General features: G+C 34.3%; 1 protein-coding gene across 1 annotated transcript in view; it reads right to left on the bottom strand.

Annotated features, from left to right (window-relative positions):
- Nucleotides 1-485: 485 nt before the first annotated feature.
- The window catches only part of LOC132552475 (probable 3',5'-cyclic phosphodiesterase pde-5), a 59,573-nt gene continuing 35,841 nt past the window's right edge, over nt 486-24,217 (bottom strand). The window contains 25 exon segments of the mRNA XM_060216650.1: nt 486-662; nt 664-759; nt 866-954; nt 1,913-1,993; nt 2,260-2,371; nt 4,089-4,210; nt 6,870-6,920; nt 7,594-7,749; nt 8,058-8,208; nt 9,987-10,007; nt 10,965-11,051; nt 11,708-11,847; nt 12,172-12,286; nt 13,138-13,206; nt 13,404-13,496; nt 13,647-13,777; nt 14,145-14,196; nt 14,442-14,500; nt 17,437-17,487; nt 18,086-18,144; nt 18,692-18,785; nt 18,909-19,011; nt 19,432-19,516; nt 20,789-20,900; nt 21,773-21,834. Of these exon segments, the coding sequence (XP_060072633.1) occupies nt 605-662; nt 664-759; nt 866-954; nt 1,913-1,993; nt 2,260-2,371; nt 4,089-4,210; nt 6,870-6,920; nt 7,594-7,749; nt 8,058-8,208; nt 9,987-10,007; nt 10,965-11,051; nt 11,708-11,847; nt 12,172-12,286; nt 13,138-13,206; nt 13,404-13,496; nt 13,647-13,777; nt 14,145-14,196; nt 14,442-14,500; nt 17,437-17,487; nt 18,086-18,144; nt 18,692-18,785; nt 18,909-19,011; nt 19,432-19,516; nt 20,789-20,900; nt 21,773-21,834 (2,249 nt within the window). The 3' untranslated portion in view covers nt 486-604.

Raw genomic sequence — 24,217 nt, 5'->3', positions numbered from 1 at the left:
AAAAAATGTATTTAAAATGCCGTCTGTGTGACTATCACTTCAGATTCTATGCTTACAAACAAACAAGGTACACGTTATCAATGCTCATCGGATGGGATGCTGTTATAATGAAGTTTGGCGAAAATGTTTACACTGTATATGAGTTTGTATTAACTCGATCAAGTAAAATGATAGTAGTATAAGAAAACGTGACAAAAACTTGAATTCAATTAATAAAACCGGCATTCTCCCTCACCCTCTCTCGCCAATATCTCATGCAGAATGTCGAGATGACGTCATGGTACGTCATATGACGTCATATACATAGCAAAACATGATGGACCATATGAGGTAATGTGCATCTCAGTGTTAGACTCTGTCGTTCTTTGACAACGTTGTCAAGTTTTTATTCTACTCGCTGAGATAATTAAAGATCCACCGAAGTAATGTTAACTCTCTTCTTTGGAGTCTTCATGTCAACTAACGTTTGACGTGTTTTCGTTTGCTTTAAAATCTTTTTCCGTTTCAATAGAATCCTTTAAGTTATCCAATGTTGCTATATTTGTTTTTGAGTCACTTTCAGAATCATCTTTTGTCGAATCTGTTCTGCTATTCCTTGAATTCGTCACACTAGACTCCTCCTCGTCTTTCTCATCAACATCTTTTTCAGACGAGTCCGACACTTTTTCTTTCTCCTGAGATTGTGAAGAACTTTCCTCTTTCAATTGATTTTCAGGTTTCTGTTGCTCTGCAAGTTCTTTCCACCTTCTTAAATTGTCTCTGTTTATATGTAAAATATAAACATATGGTTAATAAAAATACATTAGTCAAAAATATCTTAACAGGTATAATACAGAATAATCAAAATAAATTAAAAATTACTTACTTTGCACCATTCGCCATCGGCATTGTCTCCGGCAGAATCTTGCCCATTAATTCATAGCAGGGAAGGCAAATACCAACTAAAAACCCGACCTAGGTATGACCAAAAGAAAATATGATTAGAATAAATAACTAATTAGAACACAATTTTCTATGAGCATTAAATTATTAATACAAAATAAGCACACCTCACGTGACACAGAGTTTCAGAACTTAGAGAAAAGCCTTGGAAACACAACTGGAAGAAAATTAGAACTTGTGAACGAACAAAACCACAAATTAAAAACCAAGGGAGATAATATCGACATGAAAGTTGAGAAAAGAATTTAAATGTAGACCTTGACAAGTCATAATGACGAATGGTCAAATTGTACAATAAACACATATTATAAAAATGATACAGGACACTTCTCTGATCTAACCTCAGCACAAAATACTGGTCATGGTTTACAATTAAACTGAAAAATGTCTGACAGTGGAATGTAATATCATAGCGAAATGTTAATTTCACAACGTTACTTGAAGGTCGGATCCATTCAATAACTGTAAATGAACTGCTATGCAAATACGTATTTATGACTAGATATCAGATCAAAACGGAAAATATTTGAACAAATATGAACTGGTAGAAATAATGTAATGAATAATGTTAACCATATCAGACGTAAAACAATTACATCAAGTAATAAAAGTCTACCACATGTTGCTGGAGACATGATTTATTTCCTAGTTTAATGATTACTGCCTTGGTCCTTACTTTGTTGGCGTGACATTTCCTTCATTTGGCTTTAGATTTACGCGAACGGTGAAGTCAGTAAAGCTATAATTACTTCTGATTACTTGATCACTATGTTATGTTAATACGTCTATGCCGTCTTGTCTTTTAAGGTGCTGTGTAGAATTGTAAATATTCTGATATTAAATACCTGTAAAGTTGTACTATATCATGAGATACGCACGAATGAGTGAGTTTTCTTGTAAAATCGATTGGCAACAGATTTTCTCGGAGTTACTTATTTTTTTTGTTCGTGGGGCCCAGGTCGTAACTTACCTCTAAGTGAGGCAACTCATGTTGTTTCTGTCTGTCCATCATCGGCATGGGGGTCATCCCCTGGGATCTCTCCTCATCGCCCTGTCAACCCATTACACATCAATGCTTCATTCATATTTTTTTTGCTGATATAACTGGTAAGCTTACTATGTAGTATTAGCTAGGGTTATAAGTGTTTGTATACACGGAGATATATTCTCCATAAGGATACGAATAACATTGGCGATCGTTTAACCTTAACCATATTAATGTTTAATACAAACGAGTGGGTTCATTTTTATATTCACATCATAACACAAAACATGCTGAAATATAACAATGATCAAGTCAAAAAGAAAGTGAGGCACCTGCTGCCAAAACTCCTCCATTATGACGTAGACAAGGTCGAGTTGGATGTCCCAGGGTTTGTACATAGAACACAGATCACAGGCTGTCATGCAGTTGGCCATGAGGAGTCGTCTGAAAACACAACAGCCAGGATAGGAACACAACATCGACAAACATCTTACAATACAGACTAGGATTATCAAACATCACAGTGGACATCCCTAAAAAGTTATTTGTTTCCGAAATCCCTCTAAAATTTGCAAGAGAGCTACATTTAACGAGCTTGAGAACTGACGGACTAGTGTATTTTAATAATGTGTGTCAAAATATATCTGTATGAAAAATCTGTTACGATATTTTCCCCGAAAAAATCAATGGTGATTTGGAGCCATAAAAACGCAATACGCGATATAACGACATATCACAACGTCATCAGAAAGGTATATACATCATTAGCATGGCCATCTCCTAACGCCGTGTCTGGGTATTACGGTAAGGACAGAACACATTCAAATTCAAAAACAGAAACATACTTATGATTCAGTACAAATACAATGACAACAAACACAACAACAGATTGCAGTTCTTGCATGATATATCCAATATTGCACAACAAGTACATCTGATGTATACATGCTGGCACAGGGTAAAAATAGACCACAGAGTAGAAAAACACCATGGTACCTGCATGTAAAACTCGTCAATGATAGAATTGACGGTCTGAAGCTGAACATCCCAAGGTTTCGCACTTGCGCACAAGTCACATCCGGTGATGATGATAGCTTGTAGTAGAAGCCTGTGACGACATACACACATCAGACCTCGTAGAGCGTATGTTTGATTATTACCACGTAAAATGTGACACGTGCCAGACAAAACCCACCCCTTGGGTTACTAATTCGTCATTCTTGCCGGCGGTGGAGCAAGTAGAAATTAGAACAAGTTGCAACATTGATTCACTCAACTGAAATTCAACTTTCGCGCTTTTTCAGATTAAACAATGACCAAACCATTTATAATTTCCGAATTTCGCAGAAAAAATGACCCTCAAAATAAAAGCTGAATATTCGTTTCCAACTGATTTTGTTATAGAATGATAAATTTTGTTTTCTTAACTATTGTAAAATCCCCCTCCCCCTTAAAAACCAACAAAACAAAATCATTATTATTATAATTGATGCGTTAATGGAATGGCGTTTCTTGCCATTTTCAGAGTGCTTAGCATTGTAACAACGTTTGTCTGTTAATTCATGCTGTTGAGTTTTTGTGATGTCAGTTTAGAAGTTGTACATACTACGTAGGTAAGAACAACATCTCCAGAAAAGGCACTCTCTGATACCTTGTGAATATATATACAACTAGAAACGAAATATTATAGCCATTGTAACAATATGTCAAACTATTACTTAGCTGGATTTCTCAGCAGGATATTCCATACATATCATGAAACAACATGAAATAATTAAATCGGCAACAATCTTTCAACGCAACATATCAAAATATAACTGGCCTTAACCTGTCTTGCTTCTTGTCTAACGAAACAGTGTACTCTGTTATCACACGTACCATTATAGCCGGCCTTTACCTGTGTACTCTGTTATCACATGTACAGCTATAGCCGGCCTTTACCTGTGTACTCTGTTATCACATGTGCAGCTATAGCCGGTCTTTACCTGTGTACTCTGTAATCACCTGTACAGTTATAGCCGGTCTTTACCTGTGTACCCTGTTATCACATGTACAGCTATAGCCGGCCTTTACCTGTGTACTCTGTTATCACATGTACAGCTATAGCCGGTCTTTACCTGTGTACCCTGTTATCACATGTACAGCTTTAGCCGGTCTTTACCTGTGCTCTCTGTTATCCCACTTAAATTCGTTCCGGTCTGCTATTTCCTGTAGGCGGGCACGGTTGGTAAAGAACAACGCTAGATCCGTCGCTAGGATACAATGACGGATATCACCAAGCATCTGGAATTGTAATTGAAGCGTGACATTTTTCTTCATAAAATGCAAACTAGATAATCTGACAACATAATCTATGATATAGCATTAGCAAAATACACTTATATCAAAAGATAAAATGATACTTCACCAACACGAGAGGACAAACTATGCAACTGCGACAACATAAAGAGACACATATACCATACAACGTCAGGAAGACAGGATACAACATACCACAATCTCAACATAAGAGAGACAAACACTACCACTAAAACAGAAACTTAATTAAGGACAATGTCAACAAAGGATACAAAATAGAGAGCCATTTCAACAAACCCGATCAAATAAAAGACGGTGTCATCAAACGGTACTTGCTAATGGAAAGTGTCATCAAACGGTACTTACTAATGGAAAGTGTCAACAAACGGTACTTACTAATGGAAAGTGTCAGCAAACGGTACTTACTAATGGAAAGTGTCAACAAACGGTACTTACTAATGGAAAGTGCCATCAAACGGTACTTACTAATGGAAAGTGTCAACAAACGGTACTTACTAATGGAAAGTGTCATCAAACGGTACTTACTAATGGAAAGTGTCATCAAACGGTACTTACTAATGGAAAGTGCCATCAAACGGTACTTACTAATGGAAAGTGTCAACAAACGGTACTTACTGATGGAAAGTGCCATCAAATGGTACTTACTGATGGAAAGTGTCATCAAACGGAACTTACTAATGGAAAGTGTCAGCAAACGGTACTTACTAATGGAAAGTGTCATCAAACGGTACTTACTAATGGAAAGTGTCAACAAACGGTACTTACTGATGGAAAGTGCCATCAAATGGTACTTACTGATGGAAAGTGTCATCAAACGGTACTTACTAATGGAAAGTGTCAGCAAACGGTACTTACTAATGGAAAGTGTCATCAAACGGTACTTACTGATGGAAAGTGTCAACAAACGGTACTTACTAATGGAAAGTGTCAGCAAACGGTACGTACTAATGGAAAGTGTCAACAAACGGTACTTACTAATGGAAAGTGTCAACAAACGGTACTTACTGATGGAAGGGTCATCAAACGTTACTTACTAATGGAAAGTGTCATCAAACGGTACTTACTAATGGAAAGTGTCAACAAACGGTACTTACTAATGGAAAGTGTCATCAAACGGTACTTACTGATGGAAGGGTCATCAAACGTTACTTACTAATGGAAAGTGTCATCAAACGGTACTTACTAATGGAAAGTGTCAACAAACGGTACTTACTGATGGAAGGGTCATCAAACGTTACTTACTAATGGAAAGTGTCAGCAAACGGTACTTACTAATGGAAAGTGTCAACAAACGGTACTTACTAATGGAAAGTGTCATCAAACGGTACTTACTGATGGAAGAGTCATCAAACGTTACTTACTAATGGAAAGTGTCATCAAACGGTACTTACTAATGGAAAGTGTCAACAAACGGTACTTACTAATGGAAAGTGTCATCAAACGGTACTTACTAATGGAAAGTGTCAGCAAACGGTACTTACTAATGGACAGTGTCAGCAAACGTTACTTACTAATGGACAGTGTCAACAAACGGTACTTACTGATGGAAAGTGTCATCAAACGGTACTTACTGATGGAAAGTGTCAACAAACGGTACTTACTGATGGAAAGTGTCAACAAACGGTACTTACTGATGGAAAGTGTCAACAAACGGTACTTACTGATGGAAAGTGTCAACAAACGGTACTTACTGATGGAAAGTGTCATCAAACGGTACTTACTGATGGAAAGTGTCATCAAACGGTACTTACTGATGGAAAGTGTCATCAAACGGTACTTACTAATGGAAAGTGTCATCAAACGGTACTTACTAATGGAAAGTGTCATCAAACGGTACTTATTAATGGAAAGTGTCAGCAAACGTGAACACAACGAACGGACGTTTTAACAACGTGAGTGTCGATAACAGGTTACAAAATTTAAAGTAGTGTCAACAAAATGGAACAAAACAAGGGTCAGTGTCAATTACCGGAACTATATAAAGGGCAGTGTCAGTTACCGGACCAACATAAAGGGCAGTGTCAATTACCGGGCCTACATAAAGGGCAGTGTCAATTACCGGACCAACATAAAGGGCATTGACAATAACCGGGCCTACATAAAGGGCATTGTCAATTACCGGACCAACATGGAGGGCAGTGTCAATTACCGGACCAACATAAAGGGCAGTGTCAATTACCGGACCTACATAAAGGCCATTGTCAATTACCGGACCAACATGGAGGGCAGTGTCAATTACCGGACCAACATAAAGGACAGTGTCAATTATCGGACCTCCATAAAGGTCAGTACAGTGTCAAAAAACTAGAGCAATATTTACCAAGAGGAGCGAAATAAAGGACCGTGTCAACAAACGGAAACTAAATAAAGGACCATGAAGGACCGGAACCTACAATATTGTCATCAAATATGATCTTAAGACAATTCATTTTGGACATACAAAAGTGAGAATGATTTATGAGGTAAAAGTCAGATATCACGGACGCTTGTACATCACAAAATATACATCTGTATACAACGGGGTTAATTTTATATTACAGATAATTCACTGCTGTATACCCAAACAACATATTGTTTCTAAGACATTATCAACATCAATAATAAAAATAATCGTATTACTTACGTGTTTGTATTCTTCAGAAGTCAAGTGTTTAAAAATGTTGTGACCTTCATTCTGTGAAAACGAAAGAAAACACCGTGAGTTTTAAATCATTTATCAGTGGTTTACCCCATCCCTCCTCTCTTAAACACATTACAATGCCATCGGGTTGCATGACTGGTACACGTGTTCTAACCGGTCAGGTGTCGGCGTATATATGCATTAGGCACACGAGTCTTTAATGATTACACGTAAATATCTTAGGAAAGTGAAATCATTTAATGATTTTTGAATTGCATACATTTAAAGCTTTGGCTTAATCATTGTAACGTTATATGGATGACCTGAAGTAACGTACGAATATATGTTGGATTCCGTTCCATCAATTAATGAACTCTTAACTTCATGAACACATGTCATAGTAAAATTTATCTTTCGCAATCTTACAGATGGCTCGGTAATTCTTCTTCTGAATAAAGTGTAGGTGAAGGTTACTGTATTATCAATAGATTGAGGTTGAGATGCAGGTTAATATTGTCAGTTGTTGGTCAAGGTGACTGTGCCAGCGTTAGGTCTAAGTTACTGTATCAGTTGTAGGTCAAGGTTACGGAGTCAGCACGTGATTTATATCGCATTGATGTCTTGTCATAATGGTATCTCACTGTGAGAGCAATATAGGTCTCTGGTGATTTTTAGTTAGCTTAACAGGGTGTAAACGGGAAACGGACTCAGTTCACTGTAACTTTACCTGTAGTATAGTTATCGTATGATTGAAGTGGTGGTGTTCCATCGTCGAGGTAGAGTAGATAGATGCCAGTGGAGATGCGCTCTTCACCATGAAGGCGTTCGTCTTTCCTCTGTGGTCGAGGTCATGACAAAGGCACGCCACAAACAGTGCAAGACTCTGTAATCGGATACATCATACAAGTGATAGGAATAAAAGTATTTTTCGACAAAAATAGCATTCAAGCTTAATAAACGTATAGCTCTCTGGATTATACAAGTGATCTCGAATCTGTCCGGTTACATCTGTTTATAACCTTTATAATTCCTATTCTAAATATAACAAATATCGGAAAAAAACATTCCAGCACTAAAACAACGTCTCCTTTCAGGAAATATTTATATAAATATACAAAAAACTGTTTATAAACACATTTATAATTATTTACACTCTCACCTATATACAGCACCAAAATATTTATGAATTACCTCAAAGGGAGAGAACTCATGTTTGGCTGTTTTGAGCACCGTGAACATGGCATGGGCTACCGAGAAGGCGTGGGCCCAGTTGTGATAGGGGACGTTGCGGTAGTTCTTGCGCACGGTCAACGTAAACCGCACAATATCGTTGATGTCGTAACTACATGGGAATAAAGAAACAAAAAATGTATGTTCGAAAAATTTCAGAAAAATACATTGAACCAGAGATCCGTTCTCTTTAGAAATTATTAAATATGAGATATTCTTATTTAACATGTTTTTTCTATATTTGAAGGATGAATGGAAGACTGTAAGATGGATTAATTTAGATTAAATTTATTGTACATTGTAAAGAAGAATGATAATGAAGAAAGTTTACTTAGAATTTTGAAATGATGATATCATCTACATATAAGAATGTAATAAAATTGTCATCGCCAAACAAACCAAAGGGACAAGAATGAATTAAAATGGGACAGTGAAGACTCAAACGGTGAACTGCACAGTGAAGATTGAATATTATGAGGACGATGATGGGAGTACTGATAAATCCGTGGGTGAAAGGTCACAATCTAAAGGTCATTGCAATTTTCTTTGCAATGCCAATGCACACTTGAAATGACCTTGAGATTGATGGAGTGATAGGAGATAACCAGTTCCAAATGGCACATGTGTATTTGGGAATGAATGAAAGATAAAATGATCTGAGATGAATACATGTACGTACATACATACTTATATATATTTATACATATATATATACATATATATACTACTATTAAAGATATCGAAACCCACGTGGTATATTATCAATAACCGACAAAGTATAGAGATATACACCAATAAAAAGCAAATAAATATGATACAGAATTAAGCTCTAAATAACTTTTAATATAATTTCCAAATGGGGATCTAAGAAACCGAACCAAATTCAACGTAAAAAAATACTACAACATGTATTTTAAGGCAAAATATATAACCATTGTCAAAGGCAATTAACCATTTTATAGTTGTAAAATATTGTTTTTAAAAAGTCATATTCTGATTTTTAATTGTCAAAAAAGTCAACGGAGGTTCTGTTTATAGATAGGAATGCAAAAGTAGTTTAAAGCAGTACCCCCAGATATTTCCAAATACGTCACACAGATTATAGTGTGTCTACACTACTACAGAAGCTAGGACACAAAAATATACGGTTGTTTTCGCTTTATTAGAGACTAATTATTGAGTGCAGAGTACAAAGATACGTCACTGACTAGCGATAGATATAGAACAGGTCATGATACATTAGATCTTATCGTAAACAACACTTTGTTTTACATTAGAACGACACTATAATGGAGGAATATATCGAGATGTCATACAAACCAGCTTGATAGTAAACTAATGTAAAATCTGGTGTCGATATATTAAAACATATCACATTTACCTACTTTGACATTCGTTAGGTTTTCTTTTTCAGATATGGTGGAGTAGGGGGTCAACATTGTTTAATAAGAAACAATTTTTTTCCTATATGTTTATCTATACAAAATGTACGAGTTTCTGAATATACTAAATCCCCCTTCCTTTTAAGTAACATTGAGAGTACTTTTTCCCCATCCCTGTTTTACAACCGTGGCATTTTCCAGAGTCTCGTACTAAACTAAAAAGCAAACCCCTCGGCTAAAGAAATCTCTGTTCCGATCACGCTTACATAAATTTTCCAAAATTGTTAGAACATCGCTCAGTAAGAGACAAGAAAAACAGACATTCATAAAATAGTACAGTCACTTAAAAACTGAAAATGAGAAAAAGAAGTGTGTTTAACATTCGAAATACAAATCTGAATTTGAATAATTGCTTCTCTATCAGAAGACAAGTTATAAATAGCAAACCATGATACAGTATACAGAAAGCCAAGTTGGCGGGTGATTTAGTATGCATATGGTATTATACCTTTTCTCATTTTCTCCTCCACTGCAAAAAGCAAAATGAAATTCCTTGAATTTTTCTTTTCTAGCAGAATACTTGAATTACATTGAAGAATAATTTGCCGTAAATTGTAAATGACGAACTGTTAGATATGGCAAAATTTAAAAAAAAAGGAAGAAAATAAAGCTTAATTTCTCTAACAGATTAAGATCATTGCAGGCAAGAGAAAACGATAGCCGAGCTGAAATGCAACAATGTTTATTAGATATCTAGGTGTTATTTGTGTCATTATTACTTACACGTCATGACGTTTTCAGAAAAGCAAAACATGCTTTATTAAAGGTATTTTCATTACATTATTTTTTCAAGATTTATTGCTGTTACTGAAATAAGAGGATATCTTGATATATATATATATATATATATATATATATATATATATGAAAACAGTACAGAGTTGAACGATGTATTACAGAAATAATAAGAAACATGTACAGACTCACACGTTTAGTTTTACAAATATCGGTTTATTTTTTACAAAGAGTGTGTATAAAGTAGATAAGGCTGATTATTATTTCAATATTCACAAGTAGAAGAAAGCATAATTTTTTTTTCGTTTTGTTGTATAATCTCGACTAATAAGTAGCACACATACAATGATTTTTTTCAGCATGAACAACAACAACGAAAATTCCATATATGATAGATTTACAAGAGATAACTTCCTTTCAAATCCATATTGAATAAATTGAAAGCTTGCATTTGATGGCAAATGTCTACATGTGAAACAAAAATAGCACTAAGCAATCACACAAACTCATCTGGCATAACAATATCAATTCAAAGATCGTAGGGTGCGATCAAGTGAGGTTAGAAAACAGATTTTGCGATATGTTTCACAATGACTCCATGATTAATTGTCGAAATGTCTTAAACTGAATACGTATAGATTCTGAGTTAAGCTGGTTTAGCTTTTTTTACCAATACTACAACTCTGCTTACCGTGTGCCTTCAAAAATATCCTTGATCATGTATAGAACATATACGGGCTTGTGGTCATTGGTGACAGACCATGGAGAGAAATCGTAACTGTAAGAGATAAGATATTGATATATTAATTATATCTATAAGAAATATCTAATATTACATGAGCTTTGAAATTTGAATGTTGTTATGACGTTGGATTCTTAAAAAATCCTTAATTCGAAAAAGATTGTACAAAATACACACAAGTGGAAAGCACGTGTCCATATATATATTGAAGCTAAAAGATGCATTAAACTGTATCATACAGCTTTTTCGTCCTTCAAAGACACGTCAGTGTTGCTTAGAGCCTAAAGGCAGAGAATTCAAAATAGGTCGAAATATATTTGAGAATAAATAAACAAATGGGAAGGTTAGTAAATAAAAAAAATCAACATGAATTTATTTTTAAAATATGATTCTGTATCGGTGCGGCTATTCAAATGATTTAAAAAGTGGCGTTCAAGTTACGGAACCTTGGGAACAAAAACATCACCAGCAAAGAAAGGTTTGTCCAAAAACACACAAGAAAAAACACTCCTTATTACAAATTAGATACATGATAGCCAAACAGGATAAACTACATGTTAAAAATCCCTGTTGTTTCCATAAACAAAAACTCACATCGGACCGAAAACAGCGTATTTTTAATATACTACATTAGTTTATTATAATTATTTGCTTTTCCTCTGCGTGTATTGATATATAGAAAGGTTACGTACTCCACAATCTCGGGAAGTTCCCTCGGGATCGGGATAGCTTTGACAGCGGCATACTCCTCATCACTTCCCTGACTGTGATAGGACAACACATCTAAGGCCACCTTGAACTTCTGCTCAGATCGGCGGATCTTATCGTACAACTACAAAGATTTTATCTGGTCAGTGATGCCATCGTGTTTATTCAAACGTAAAGTGGATTAGAGAGACATGTCAGCGTGAATATATATCCACTATAATTTCGTTTAGAATGCAATGTAAATTTATTTATGTCACATGACATAACAACATGATTTGTGTTTAACAAATCTACACTACACCAGTAAGACAAAGCTACAAATAAGTTACATCTATTTCAAGCGAGAGGATTTCAAAACCGATTTAAGAACGTGGACATTTGAATCTGCGGTAGGTTTAGTAATTAAAAAAAAATATATATTTTAGCTAACAACAAATCCGACAGCAACCTTAGCATGATGTAGAGCTAGCCCACAGTAGATGGCAAAGGTTTCAAACGATTCTTCGTCCGCCCTGTTGAAAATCCCATCCATCTTGTTCACCATCTGTACTACACCAATGATGCTGAAATCAGGACGTGTATATAATGTTTGAAAGCATTAGACATTTATGATTTTGTTATAAAACCTAGAAAGTTTGTAAGAAATTTATTCGTGATATTACACAAGAGCCATTTTTTGAAACAGGTTTAGGGTTAAATACACAACATATTTGTGCTGAAACTTTTTCGATTGGTCATCTTACACAAATATCTTTCAAATAATAACATGCAGGTGACACTAGATAGAAGAGACGGAAAACGCCAAAAACAAATGCTAAGGTTATTAATGAATCAATCAACTCTAGATATCGACTATGATAAATAAGTATTGTAACCTAGGATGTTGGTTAATACATAGAGGTAACTATCAAATTGATGTATCGTTAAGCGGGTTGACATGTTCGTATGAATATGCAGCGATAATCCTTGTTAAGAAATCTATATTGTGGCCTCACAAGGTATCAGTCTACAGATTTCACCATATCCCGTATAACTGGTACTTTTGAAGGACTACAATTTTCGCTGTTTTCTTTTAAAGCGTCCAAATAATATTTTAACGAAGAATGTTTCCATTATTTCACGTAATAAATTTTCGCGATCATGTCAATGTAACTTGAAATAATAAAAGTATTACACCCACCCCCACCCCCTCCGAAAACCCGGCTATACGGTACTCATAAAAACACCTGCCACCCAGCTCTATCAAACACATTGAATAAAACAGCACTGGTTATATAATTATATGTATTGGAATTTTACAATTTATGAACATGGCTTACGCATTGTTGGATAACACGAATCAGCTCTTAACACTTTCATTCTTAAGTGTTTGATAATGATTGTGATAATGTAAAAAATCGATAATTTGCCTTACCTGCCCCGTATATATATAGGCATGCACAGGATACTGCTAGTACGATATCCAGTCTGCTGGTCGACATCCCTGTATGTAAATATACCGACGATATATAAACTATCTAGGTTTTGATGAAAATTACAAGAGAAATGACACATTGAAGTCGATTTAATGACAATTTGGAGTCAGGTACAAATGTTGTCCCGTGTTTACTGAGCACTTATATACTTAGGACGTTTGTACTTATTAAGACTTACATAAGTGTATACATTAATCCTACCCACCTGTTAAATCTGGAGTCATTGTATGCGTCCGAAATATTCAATATACTTCCCGTGGTTGCAACAAAACCAGCCACACCTTTATCCATTGGAAACCTATTTCCGAACAATGAAATCACGTGTTAGTTGTATTGTGGAAATTCTTTAAAATTCTTTCCTTCCTAACACTGTTATCTGGTCCTATAAGTAAAAACAAAGCCTAGGGCTATATATTTTTGATATCATGCATATTCACTATGGTGTTACCTGATTTCTTTTTGTGGAACTTTCTCGTCTGCCTTTCCAGTGTCAAATATTCTTGCGTATAATTCGTTTGTGTTGGAGTCCAGTAAGAACAGTGATGCCCTGTCGGCGTTTCCGAGCTTTTTTGCGTAATTCTAAAACAATACAAATTCAAACATAGTAAGCGGCTCACACAAAAAATTAACTTTCTGTAGCATATTGTTGTTATGTTTTAAAAGTACATTTATTTCTCTTTTTTTTATTTGTTAATATAGTTTCTTATTAAAATAAGCTTTTGTTATATGCCTGATACATGTCTTTGACTGTTACTAGGAATAGACTCTGTTTTCTGTTTCAGCATAAAAGAAATAACTGTGAAAATATCCCATATTTATTCTAATCATTTTTGCACAATGAAAAAAAAAAAAAAAAAAACAGATTTGATACACAGTACTTTATCATATTTCGGACCGATGTTTCAGTGATATGTTACATACACTCGTATCACAGTAATTTACTTACCATTATTTTCATTATAACAGTGTCCATACTGACAATATCTTGGAATATTGACCTGTTAGAACAATAAAATGACTTTACGCTAATTGGTTAAATTTCTTTTCAAAGAAGTACTTCAATTTTCATTCTATCTTAAAACTTGAACTGCAAGTACATAAATATATAAATGAAAGGGTTTTGATATTTTTGCTATTATTTTGCACATCTTTTTTTTTGATTTTTTAGTTTTCCAGAAATACAGAGCTGTCTTTAAACAATGAATTGATAAAGTTAAACTGTTAAATAGTAAAAAAGTCTTACTTTGTAACTGCCAGCAAGAAGTCATTTAGTTTCCGCTGTTTGGTCATACTGTTATACAGCTGTAAATTACAATAAACTTGATTTAAAACAAGTCTAGTCATCAGCATCAACTGTAACAACTCTTACATATTTCTAATTTTACCAATTTAAAGATTATGTTGTAAAAATATAAACAATATGAACAGACAGTCATTCTTAATTATGTAATGACGTCAATAAATACAACAGTTACAAATTGTATGAACATTAATGTTTTAAAGTTTGATATATATTAACCATACGAAGTAAGAGTTGATTATTAGTTACATAGTATTATTCCAAATCTTTCAAACCATAAATACATGATATTGTAAACATGTTATCAATGAAGTGCAAGTTTAAAAATAAACCACATTTCCCCAAAATATGTATATCATGCATATGCAACATTATACAAAAACTCTTCTGTCTTAGATCATTTTATACCAAGATATGAAAGCATCCTTTATATTCACGTTCTGTTTTGTATTGGTGTATGTATCCCGCAGTAAAACGTATTTCTTTTGGCGCTAGAATTTACACCATGCGATCTGCATCTAATACGATATTCAGTGACATAATAAACACCAATAAAATCGTCGGCCTTATTCTTTACAACATTGTTGCACAACATGTAAGTTCACTAGACAACAAAGTCACGTGATACCTCTATATGGAAGTAGCCAAAACTTCCCCAGGAGATCAAATTGTCTGCTCTCTAAAGAAATAACAGATCCGATATTATCACGAGATAACGCATGTAAAGAGCAATATCATTTCCAGTATTATACCGAGCTAAACTACGTGCATGCACTTCAACACTGCAGGTATAATTCAAGGTCACCGCCCACCTGATAAAATAGGCGAAGTTTCAATTCTCCCTCATTAAAAGGCATTGATCTCAGATGTATATCCCTTGTTTTTTTAACCGTATGGAACCATCCAGTGCCCCACCAGTCCCAAACAATACTCTCCTAAAATAGCGGGATCTCAAGCTCTATTTAGAACAGTGATAATTTAAATTAAAAATGAGGATGCATCAACGCCAAAATCCAGGAGAGTAGCTTGGTGACACCGAGAGTTTAATTTTTATCATGGATGGACAGAGCATTTTCTCGTACAACTGGATAATACGCTAAGTCGAATATATTACAGATATATCCATGTTATTGCAGACACTGCAGTTGTATACTTCAGCAATATCAAAGAATGACAACACACCTGACGTGTGGTTTTCATGAAATATGTAAGCTATTCAAAAAGCGTTATGGGATTTGGAGGCTTAATATAGCTGCCTAATTTGCATGTTATCTAGTCGGTCTGACAAGTTACATCTGATATGGAATTTATTCATTAGTTATAATGGTATGTTTTTCTGAACTCATTGGAATGTTGTATTCAATTTGTACTTTAGCGATGACCAACTGTCAGATTAGATCCGTAAATTAACTGGATTCTCGATTTTCGAGACGTTTCATTACTAAAATTATGTTTTAAGAAGTCATATGAGTTTTACAGGGATTGAAACTTAAGTAGAAACGACCAAAGCGAATATTCAGCATGAATTCTGTGTAGCCATGGTAATATCACGTTTGACCTAATGAACCGAATTCTATACATTGTTCCCGACATTTATATGATAAATATAATTAGCAATCTTGACGCTCTGTATGTAATATATAATTCGGGTCATTAGATCAAACGTGATATTACCATGGCTACACAGAATTCATGCTGAAAAAAATCAGTAGTTGTGTCAGAAAAAAATTATATGTAGCAAATTCAAAAGCCCCGAACTTCTGGTTATGATACGTTTTTAAGCAAATGTAAATGTGCCTACTTAACGGTACATAAATACTATTTCATTTAGCACGACACATGCTAATTAAGTAAAATTATCGACCAACAGCTGTGCAACTAAAACTATGCGTATATTTTAACATAAACAGGAATACAATACGAGGTACTTTGAAATACATGTATGCTATATGTTCATCCCGGATTTTGATATTTTGATAATCTTTTAAGCTTATTATGTTTTATAACATTATTTATTTGGTTTAGTAATCAGACTGACAACAAGCTATTATCCTTTCGTAAAGTGCTCTAGATGTATTGCTTCTCATTATGGTTAGGATTATGGACGACTGATATTAAAACAAGACGAAAAAGAAAAGAAAACACAAAATGGTGGTATTGCTCACGATTATCCTTGTCTCTCTATAACTAATAATCAAACTGCTCAATAGTAACTTTATCACTGTCTATCCCCTTCTATGCTTTACAGGTAAATTGACATCTCTATATTTCTGATTTGTTGTTAACTCCATTAAATTGTCGCATTAGAACTTCAATACTATAAAAATATTTCAAGAATAACTTCTCAAAATTTTGATTTCATGGAATCTATTCAATATACTTTTCAATTCACCGCTCTAAGTTAACGTGCATATTACAACAATCTCTACTTTATCTATAAATTAATACATAAGAGATTATTCACAAAACACGGACTAAATATATAACTACTTTAAAACAAGATGATTAAAACAGTAGATATAGGAAATCATGGCAAAAGTTTGATCTTGAAAACAAAAATTCAATATTCAAATTTAAATTTTTGAACATTTTAGCATCTATACCATTTATTAAAAATCTTTAATATGAGGTACTAATCTTTTAAATACAGCTAAGAAAAATCAGCATTGGAGCGTTGAAATCCATGATTCAAACATATCTAGTTTTAACCATGTTAATTGCATGTTATAAGCAGCAAGAAAGGAAATCATAGGTATTGGGTCAAGAACATTCAGGCAACAAGAACAAGAATGTGAAAAACTGAAACAAAAAAATTAAGCGTTAGAGAAATCAATCGATTCGAGCTGCTAAGCAAAAGATATGGAATTCAGAAAACAAGATTCCCGCAAAACTAGGGTTAAGAAGGAAGTGTGAAGCTTTGCTAAATACAATATTTTACCTCAACATACTCCACAAACATATCTGCCCATACTAATAAGGAGGCTGCGACCTAAAAACACAACACTTCATGTTACACGTGGGATATACACTGGACAAGACATATCGGTCAATTCGTTGGAATGGATCACATACAACAAGCCATGGACTGAAACGTCAACAAGCAAAGGGAAATACATAGATGCTTAATGTACAGTTCTAAAATATACAATAATTACAGCGGGATTGAAATGTAATTTTACAACGACCAGACATATACTATCACAACACCGAATTAGAAAAATAAATGGAAGATCATGTCTAATTTGAATATTTTGATTCCAAGATTTAATCATCTTCCATATAAAAACCGGTATAAGAAGATTAAGGATATTTTCCCATTGTATGTGTCCTTAATGTTTACTTGTGTCATCAACGTGTATACAACATTTAAATAAATCAAATCATGTGAATACGAATTCTGTAATTGGCGATTTAAATCCTTCAAACTGTTGAAACGTTTATTAGAAAAAAACATTAAAATCAATTTTATCCTTTTATAGACGCAACAAAAATAAACCCATACATATATCTCGGTTGGTTGAAGTTGAATACGTTTAACTTTGTATACAAGTCAGTTTCTGTTGTGAGAGATACTTAATAGATCTTACCTCTTCATCTTCTGAGCTAAATGGTATATTTCCGTAATATCTAAACATTTCTATGACTCCTGTTAAAAACAAATTTATATGATTATATATCTGGCAAGCTTTAGACATCACATTCAGAGCTTGTCAAACGAATCAACTTTCCAAAATGATGGGAAAAAAACATGATGATGACTTGTTTTTCATTCAAAAAGACCTAAACTTACTTACAGGAAAAATTAAATTTGAGTTTATAAAAACCAAAAAGGTTTAGTTTACACGCAAGCAAGCTATCAATGTATATTATGCAAATAAGTCGATCCACCTGATGGGCCAATCAGTAATATGTCCTAGAGCGGTAACAGTATTGATGTTTCGATGGGGATTCACTTCGGTTTTGTGTTGGATGTTTAAGTGGTATTTCTTTTTGGACGATAAAGACTTCATTTTAAGTGAGCAGTTATATTTCGTCACTTTTGCCTTTCAGATAGGTAAAGATGTTTTGTTCCTACGTTACTGAATTATTATAATACGTGTTTTCCTTACTGCAGTGCTACTGGCTTTAATCTTTCGCACACTATCCAGAAAACACTGATGTCCCTACATCCTCCCAGAATAAGATAAACCTACCCATGATTCCGTCCTTGCCGTCCAGAATGGGCACTACTATCACAGATTGGGCGTTGTCTGTCCTCACTCCAAGTCCCTTTGGATACCTAGGGTCCTGTAATTAAGGTGTATATAATTTGATACAAATCTATGTAAGAAACTCGCATATTCTTGGGACGTGTTTTTCGTGTATGAATTTAAGGTATATTTGTAGATATGTTATGATATCGTGACGTACCTGTTGTAACTCTGTTAATCGGATCGTTTCCCGTGTCAAAGCAACAAAGTCAGGAAGTGACAAGCCGGTGTTTGTCCTTCCAACAAAAGACGAGGAACGTTGCCTCCTGTTACCAAAATTATATGTATTAATATATAATGATGAAGAAGTTAATTTTTCCACTGTATTTTCATATTTGTTCTGTTTAATTAAGTTTGAAAATGCCTGCGTGTGGATAAAAATCCTTCTGATGTTTAGTCAAGATAAATGGTTGATTTACATCGTAAGGTTAGAACGTGATCGTTCTCTACATATGAATTAAATAAATACATATTTCCTCGTTAAAGAGAAATAAATAATGCATTGCACATAAAGTTCAGTTATCTGATCAAACTACTTAAAGCTGTAGGTTCTAGTCATTTGAAAAGGTAAATCGCTTCATGATGTAAAAAGATTTATTGGAGCGTTGTGTAAAAAGAATTATTGGAGCGTTGTGTAATATGCTGAAGTTGTCAATGTTAACGGCAAAAAGATAACAAAATACGTTTACCCTGAAGGATACGAGGTGTGATATCGTAACTGCTTCTGTTCATCTGTTAGGTATAAGTTGAAGCCGTCGGCATTAACACCTGAAACATAACACCAGGCGGGCAATGTGCAATTTTTACATTAAGTCAGTGTAATCCTTACTAATGATACTACACAGACGCATTAGTCCTCATAGGCATATTGTCAGCATATCTCGGGAATAAAGCTCAACACAAATATGGAATAAACCTTCCAAAGTAACAATGGCATAAAATTGATTTCAACTTTCAGTGACTGACATAAACTTGAAACATGTTTTATTTTATTCTTACACAACTACGACATCGATATTGAATGTTTAAAATGTCTTTAATTAGCAGCACTATACTCACACATTAAGTATATATCATAAAACAGAGAAGTTCTACATCGACAACATGCTTATGAAAGCATTTATGTTGCATTATATGAATGACTCTTAGTTAGAATAATTTGACATATTCTCGAGAATGGTGAGAACGAACTTGTCTTTAAATAGGAGAATTAATGAAATTTGTTTAAAGGAAAATACAAAAACCTCATGTAATTAGGGAGTTAGATTGCATGATCGGTATACTTCAAAGATTGTACGAAAGACACACTTGTATAGCACCTTTAAATACAACTTTACATAATATACAATAGAGCCAAGAATCAAACTATAGCACACAGCCGTTTCGTCCTTCTAGGGCTCTAGGACTAGTGATGCTAAGAGCCTAAATTCTAAACCAATCAGGTGACTGAGGAAAATCCAACGCGACTGAAAGAAAAGTAAAAATAAAAATGGGGAGGTGCAATAGCCCCATAATTCGGTATTTTCGTAAATTTCATATCTGATCAATTTAGAAGAACGTCAATATATTCTTAACCGTGCCACTCTTCGTATGAATTAAAACGTGGCATGCAGGTTACAGCGAAGCTCGGGGACCAATAGTCCACCAACAGTGTTGAAATTAGACCATGACGTAAAAAAAGCCTTCCTTTGTCTCGGCTTCGAATTTTAGTCTTTACCTGACAAATAGCAAACAATACAGCCAGCTACAACGGAATGCTGTTTGAGGCTACTTTCTCTAGAATAGTAACTCTGGTACTGGTAAAGAACTAAACGAAACATGTTTCAACACACAGATTCTGAAACAGTTATAACATTACTTAAAGTACATGCTTTACATGATAATTAACTTACAGGGAATTCTATTCCACTCTACCTTTATACCTAATGGTAACAAACGGATTATAATAGAAGAATGTCAGACATTTATCTTTTGCTTAGCTACATAATCAGGTGATTGGCATGTTTTGCTCGCGCAGACGTCACACACAAAAACACTCACAATTCTTAGCACATGTGGAAAGTTCGGTTAGGATCTCTGAGCGGCTTGTGTGTAGGTTGAAATCTTTTGTAAGCTTGTGTAGCACCTTCCATTTGTTTGATTGCACCGTTGTCTGAAACCAAGTCAAACACTGATGATGGCATTGTGACATATTACATGACACTGAGGAATGAAATTAGATATTGTCGAAGAAGCTGGCTATAAAAACTACAATACTAAGCAGGAACGCTTATAGTTAAATTACTTAAAGGCAATCGCGATTGACATGAAACATACTTCAATGCACTGACGGTCAAAATAAATTTAACTACCAAGCACTGAGGTTGAAATTAAATGCTCTACACAGAACTTGGAGTTGAAATCACATACAAGACACTGACGGTTGAAAGTAAATTCACTCTTAGGCCATCACTGGAGGTTGAAATTAAAGTAAACTACCAAACATTGGCGGTTGAAAGTAAATTCTCTGCAAAGAACTGGTGGTCGAAATCAAATGCACTAAAGTCAATGACGGTTGAAATTCGATACATTACAAGGCACTGACGAATGAAAAAAGAAATTACAAAGCACTAACGAATGAAAAAAAAAACACTTCAAGGCACTGCCGATTGAAATAAGACACACTACAATGCACTACCGATTGAAATAAGACACACTACATTGCACTTCCGATTGAAATAAGACACACTATAATGCACTGACGGTTGAAGTGAGACACATTACAAGGCACTGCCGATTGAAATAAGACACATTACAAGGCACTGCTGATTGAAATAAGACACATCACAAGGTATTAACAGGTTAACAACAAGGCTTCGAAGAATGAAATCAAATACACTAGTAGGCTGCAAGCACTGAAACTAAATCATTTCGTCGAACTGACGATGAGATGAAACAACAATGACTTTTGAATAAAAGAATTCAATAGAAACCCTGAGTGAAAGCCAATGATTTAGTTCTGTAACTATTTATGGCCGTTCTTACCGTCCATCTACTTTTGCTCTGTTGGGAGAGTTGTGGGTCCCGGAAGTGTTCTCTATTGTCACCTGCAAAGAAGGAAATTTCAATTTAAAGCAACTAAACGTTACACCATATCTACAGCTTTTGTTTTGATTATATTACATTTACTTTGTTTATACAAAGATACTGTCAGGTAACAAGTACATGTAAGTATAGGAAAATAGGTACAGAAACACATCGAAACATCATATATTTTAAAATGTAGTAATACTATCTAGTAAGCGGTCTCCCGTATTAAAAAAAGAAAAGATTCAGTGCAGCTCCTTTTCAAGTCTTTCAGTTAAGAATTAATGCATACGCATATATGTTAGTCCGAAAGGAAAATCGTGCACTATCCGGTTATTAAAAGAATCGTGCACTTTCCATTCTATCATTTCGAAAACAGAATAGGTATACGCCATTCTATAATTACGAATAAAGAAATCCTGCACCTCCCAGATAAAAATCTAATAAAGAATTATCGTGAACTTCTTCCATCATTGCAGATAAAAAAACTAATAAAGAATAATCGTGAGCCTCCCTCAAATCATTGCAGATCAAACCCTAATAAAGAATAATCGTGCACCTTACTGATAAATTGAAAAACATAATGAGCGTAAATGTCCTTCTATTATTTCTTCTGTTTCTATTGTTTTAGAACAATGCTATTGACATGTGTGTCTTTTGCAAAACGCTTTATTGGTATTATATTGTGTAATATATTCTGATTGTAGCATAAAACAGTTTCTCGGGATATTATTCGGCTGTATCATAGACTTCATATATAACGCAACGACAAATAAATTACGTCTTTGTATAAATAGTAATGTGAACCGTTTTAGGGGTATTATCGTTATTATATCTGACGTTGTTTATGTGTACGTTTGACCCTTTTGAACTCATCATCGAGATGGTTTAACAATTGAACCTTCTGTGTGATTTATTATACAACCATTTACATATTTCTATATATACTCTGTCGGAGAGACAGGACCGGAAGGAAATCACGCTGAAGTTGAAGACGTCTTACAAAAGCATCGTATCGTACCTTACAAATCCATTTCCAATATTAGTAAAAAAATATATATACAGCATTGTATAGTATTTAATTTACATTCTATTTACATCGGATCCGAAAAGGCCGTTTGAAACCGAGGACAAACCACTATACAACAAGAATAATAACACAATTATTCTTGATCATTATAGATTAAGTATGACAGAATAATAGTATATAAATAAAGATTGAGCGAGAAACACATTCTGGTTGTATACATTCTAAAATTCGTGACAGAACTTTAATCAGTGATAAAACCACACAAATGAATTTAATTTTCTTGTTTAAATATAAAACACTGTGGGGGCGTCATACTATACAATGCTATATTCCTTTGTGTATGTTTGAGAAGACAGCTATTATTTGTGAATACCTATACTATATATGATTACATAGTCATTATTTATTAACAAAAAGCCATTATGAAACGAAACCAACAGTGCAAGAAAAAACTTCAGAGTGAGCACAATCAACAAGGAGTACAGGCTCTATGTGCTACCAGCGGGACGTTGCGGTTTGTTCATTGTCCTTTTGTTTTTATTGGTTACATAAGTAGAGCAGTTTGTTACTGTCCTTTTGTTTTTATTGGTCACAGGCAGGTGTTGAACGTGTTTTCGTTGTACTGCTCACTATATAGATTTTATTGGCGTGTTGTACTACATGATTTATTTTCAGATAACCGAAAATCTTTACACGAACATCCATGATTACACCATGTTTTTTTTCCAACTCGTTATCGAATACGAATAATATAACATTTGATAAACTGTTGTAAACAGTTTTAATATGACATTAGTAAGACCTCATAGAGTGATCTCACATTATGGTGTATTTTATTAGTTAACATCCTTTTTTTGTTGCATTTATGGACGATATGACACAACTTTGCGGATAAACGACATGATCCGGGCTAAATATCATGTTAAAAACAACTACCTTTATGTTCCATACATATTCTATTATCTTAAGTATTTATAACTCGACTTAAACTATTGTTATCACAGTGCCATCCATTTTAATGGAACAGTCATTTGACGATGAACCGTTATAATTTACTTCAATAATGACATGCTGGTTGTCATTTACTGTAGTGGCATTGTCGTGCAATTGTCACTTTTAGAACATAAAACGGACAGGAGAATTTTTTTCCATTCCAATGATGAAGAATCGTCAACAACAACCTGTTACTGTTGTATACTGTTGATCTCATATCTTTCAGGCTGTTTGCTTGTTTCGACCATGCCTATTGTTATTTTCTTTACCTCAGTAATGTGGAGCTAGAAACAATCACCCCAGTAATATACCTCGTAGAGAGAAGCTAGAAATTTATGTTGATAGGCATTTTGTTTCATTTTTATGATGTAACCAATATG

Source organism: Ylistrum balloti, unplaced genomic scaffold (genome assembly GCF_031769215.1).
Source record: "Ylistrum balloti isolate Yb309-2 unplaced genomic scaffold, AGI_CSIRO_Ybal_v1 Utg370248, whole genome shotgun sequence".
NCBI lineage: Eukaryota > Metazoa > Mollusca > Bivalvia > Pectinida > Pectinidae > Ylistrum > Ylistrum balloti.
This window is presented reverse-complemented; position numbering and strand designations above follow the sequence as displayed.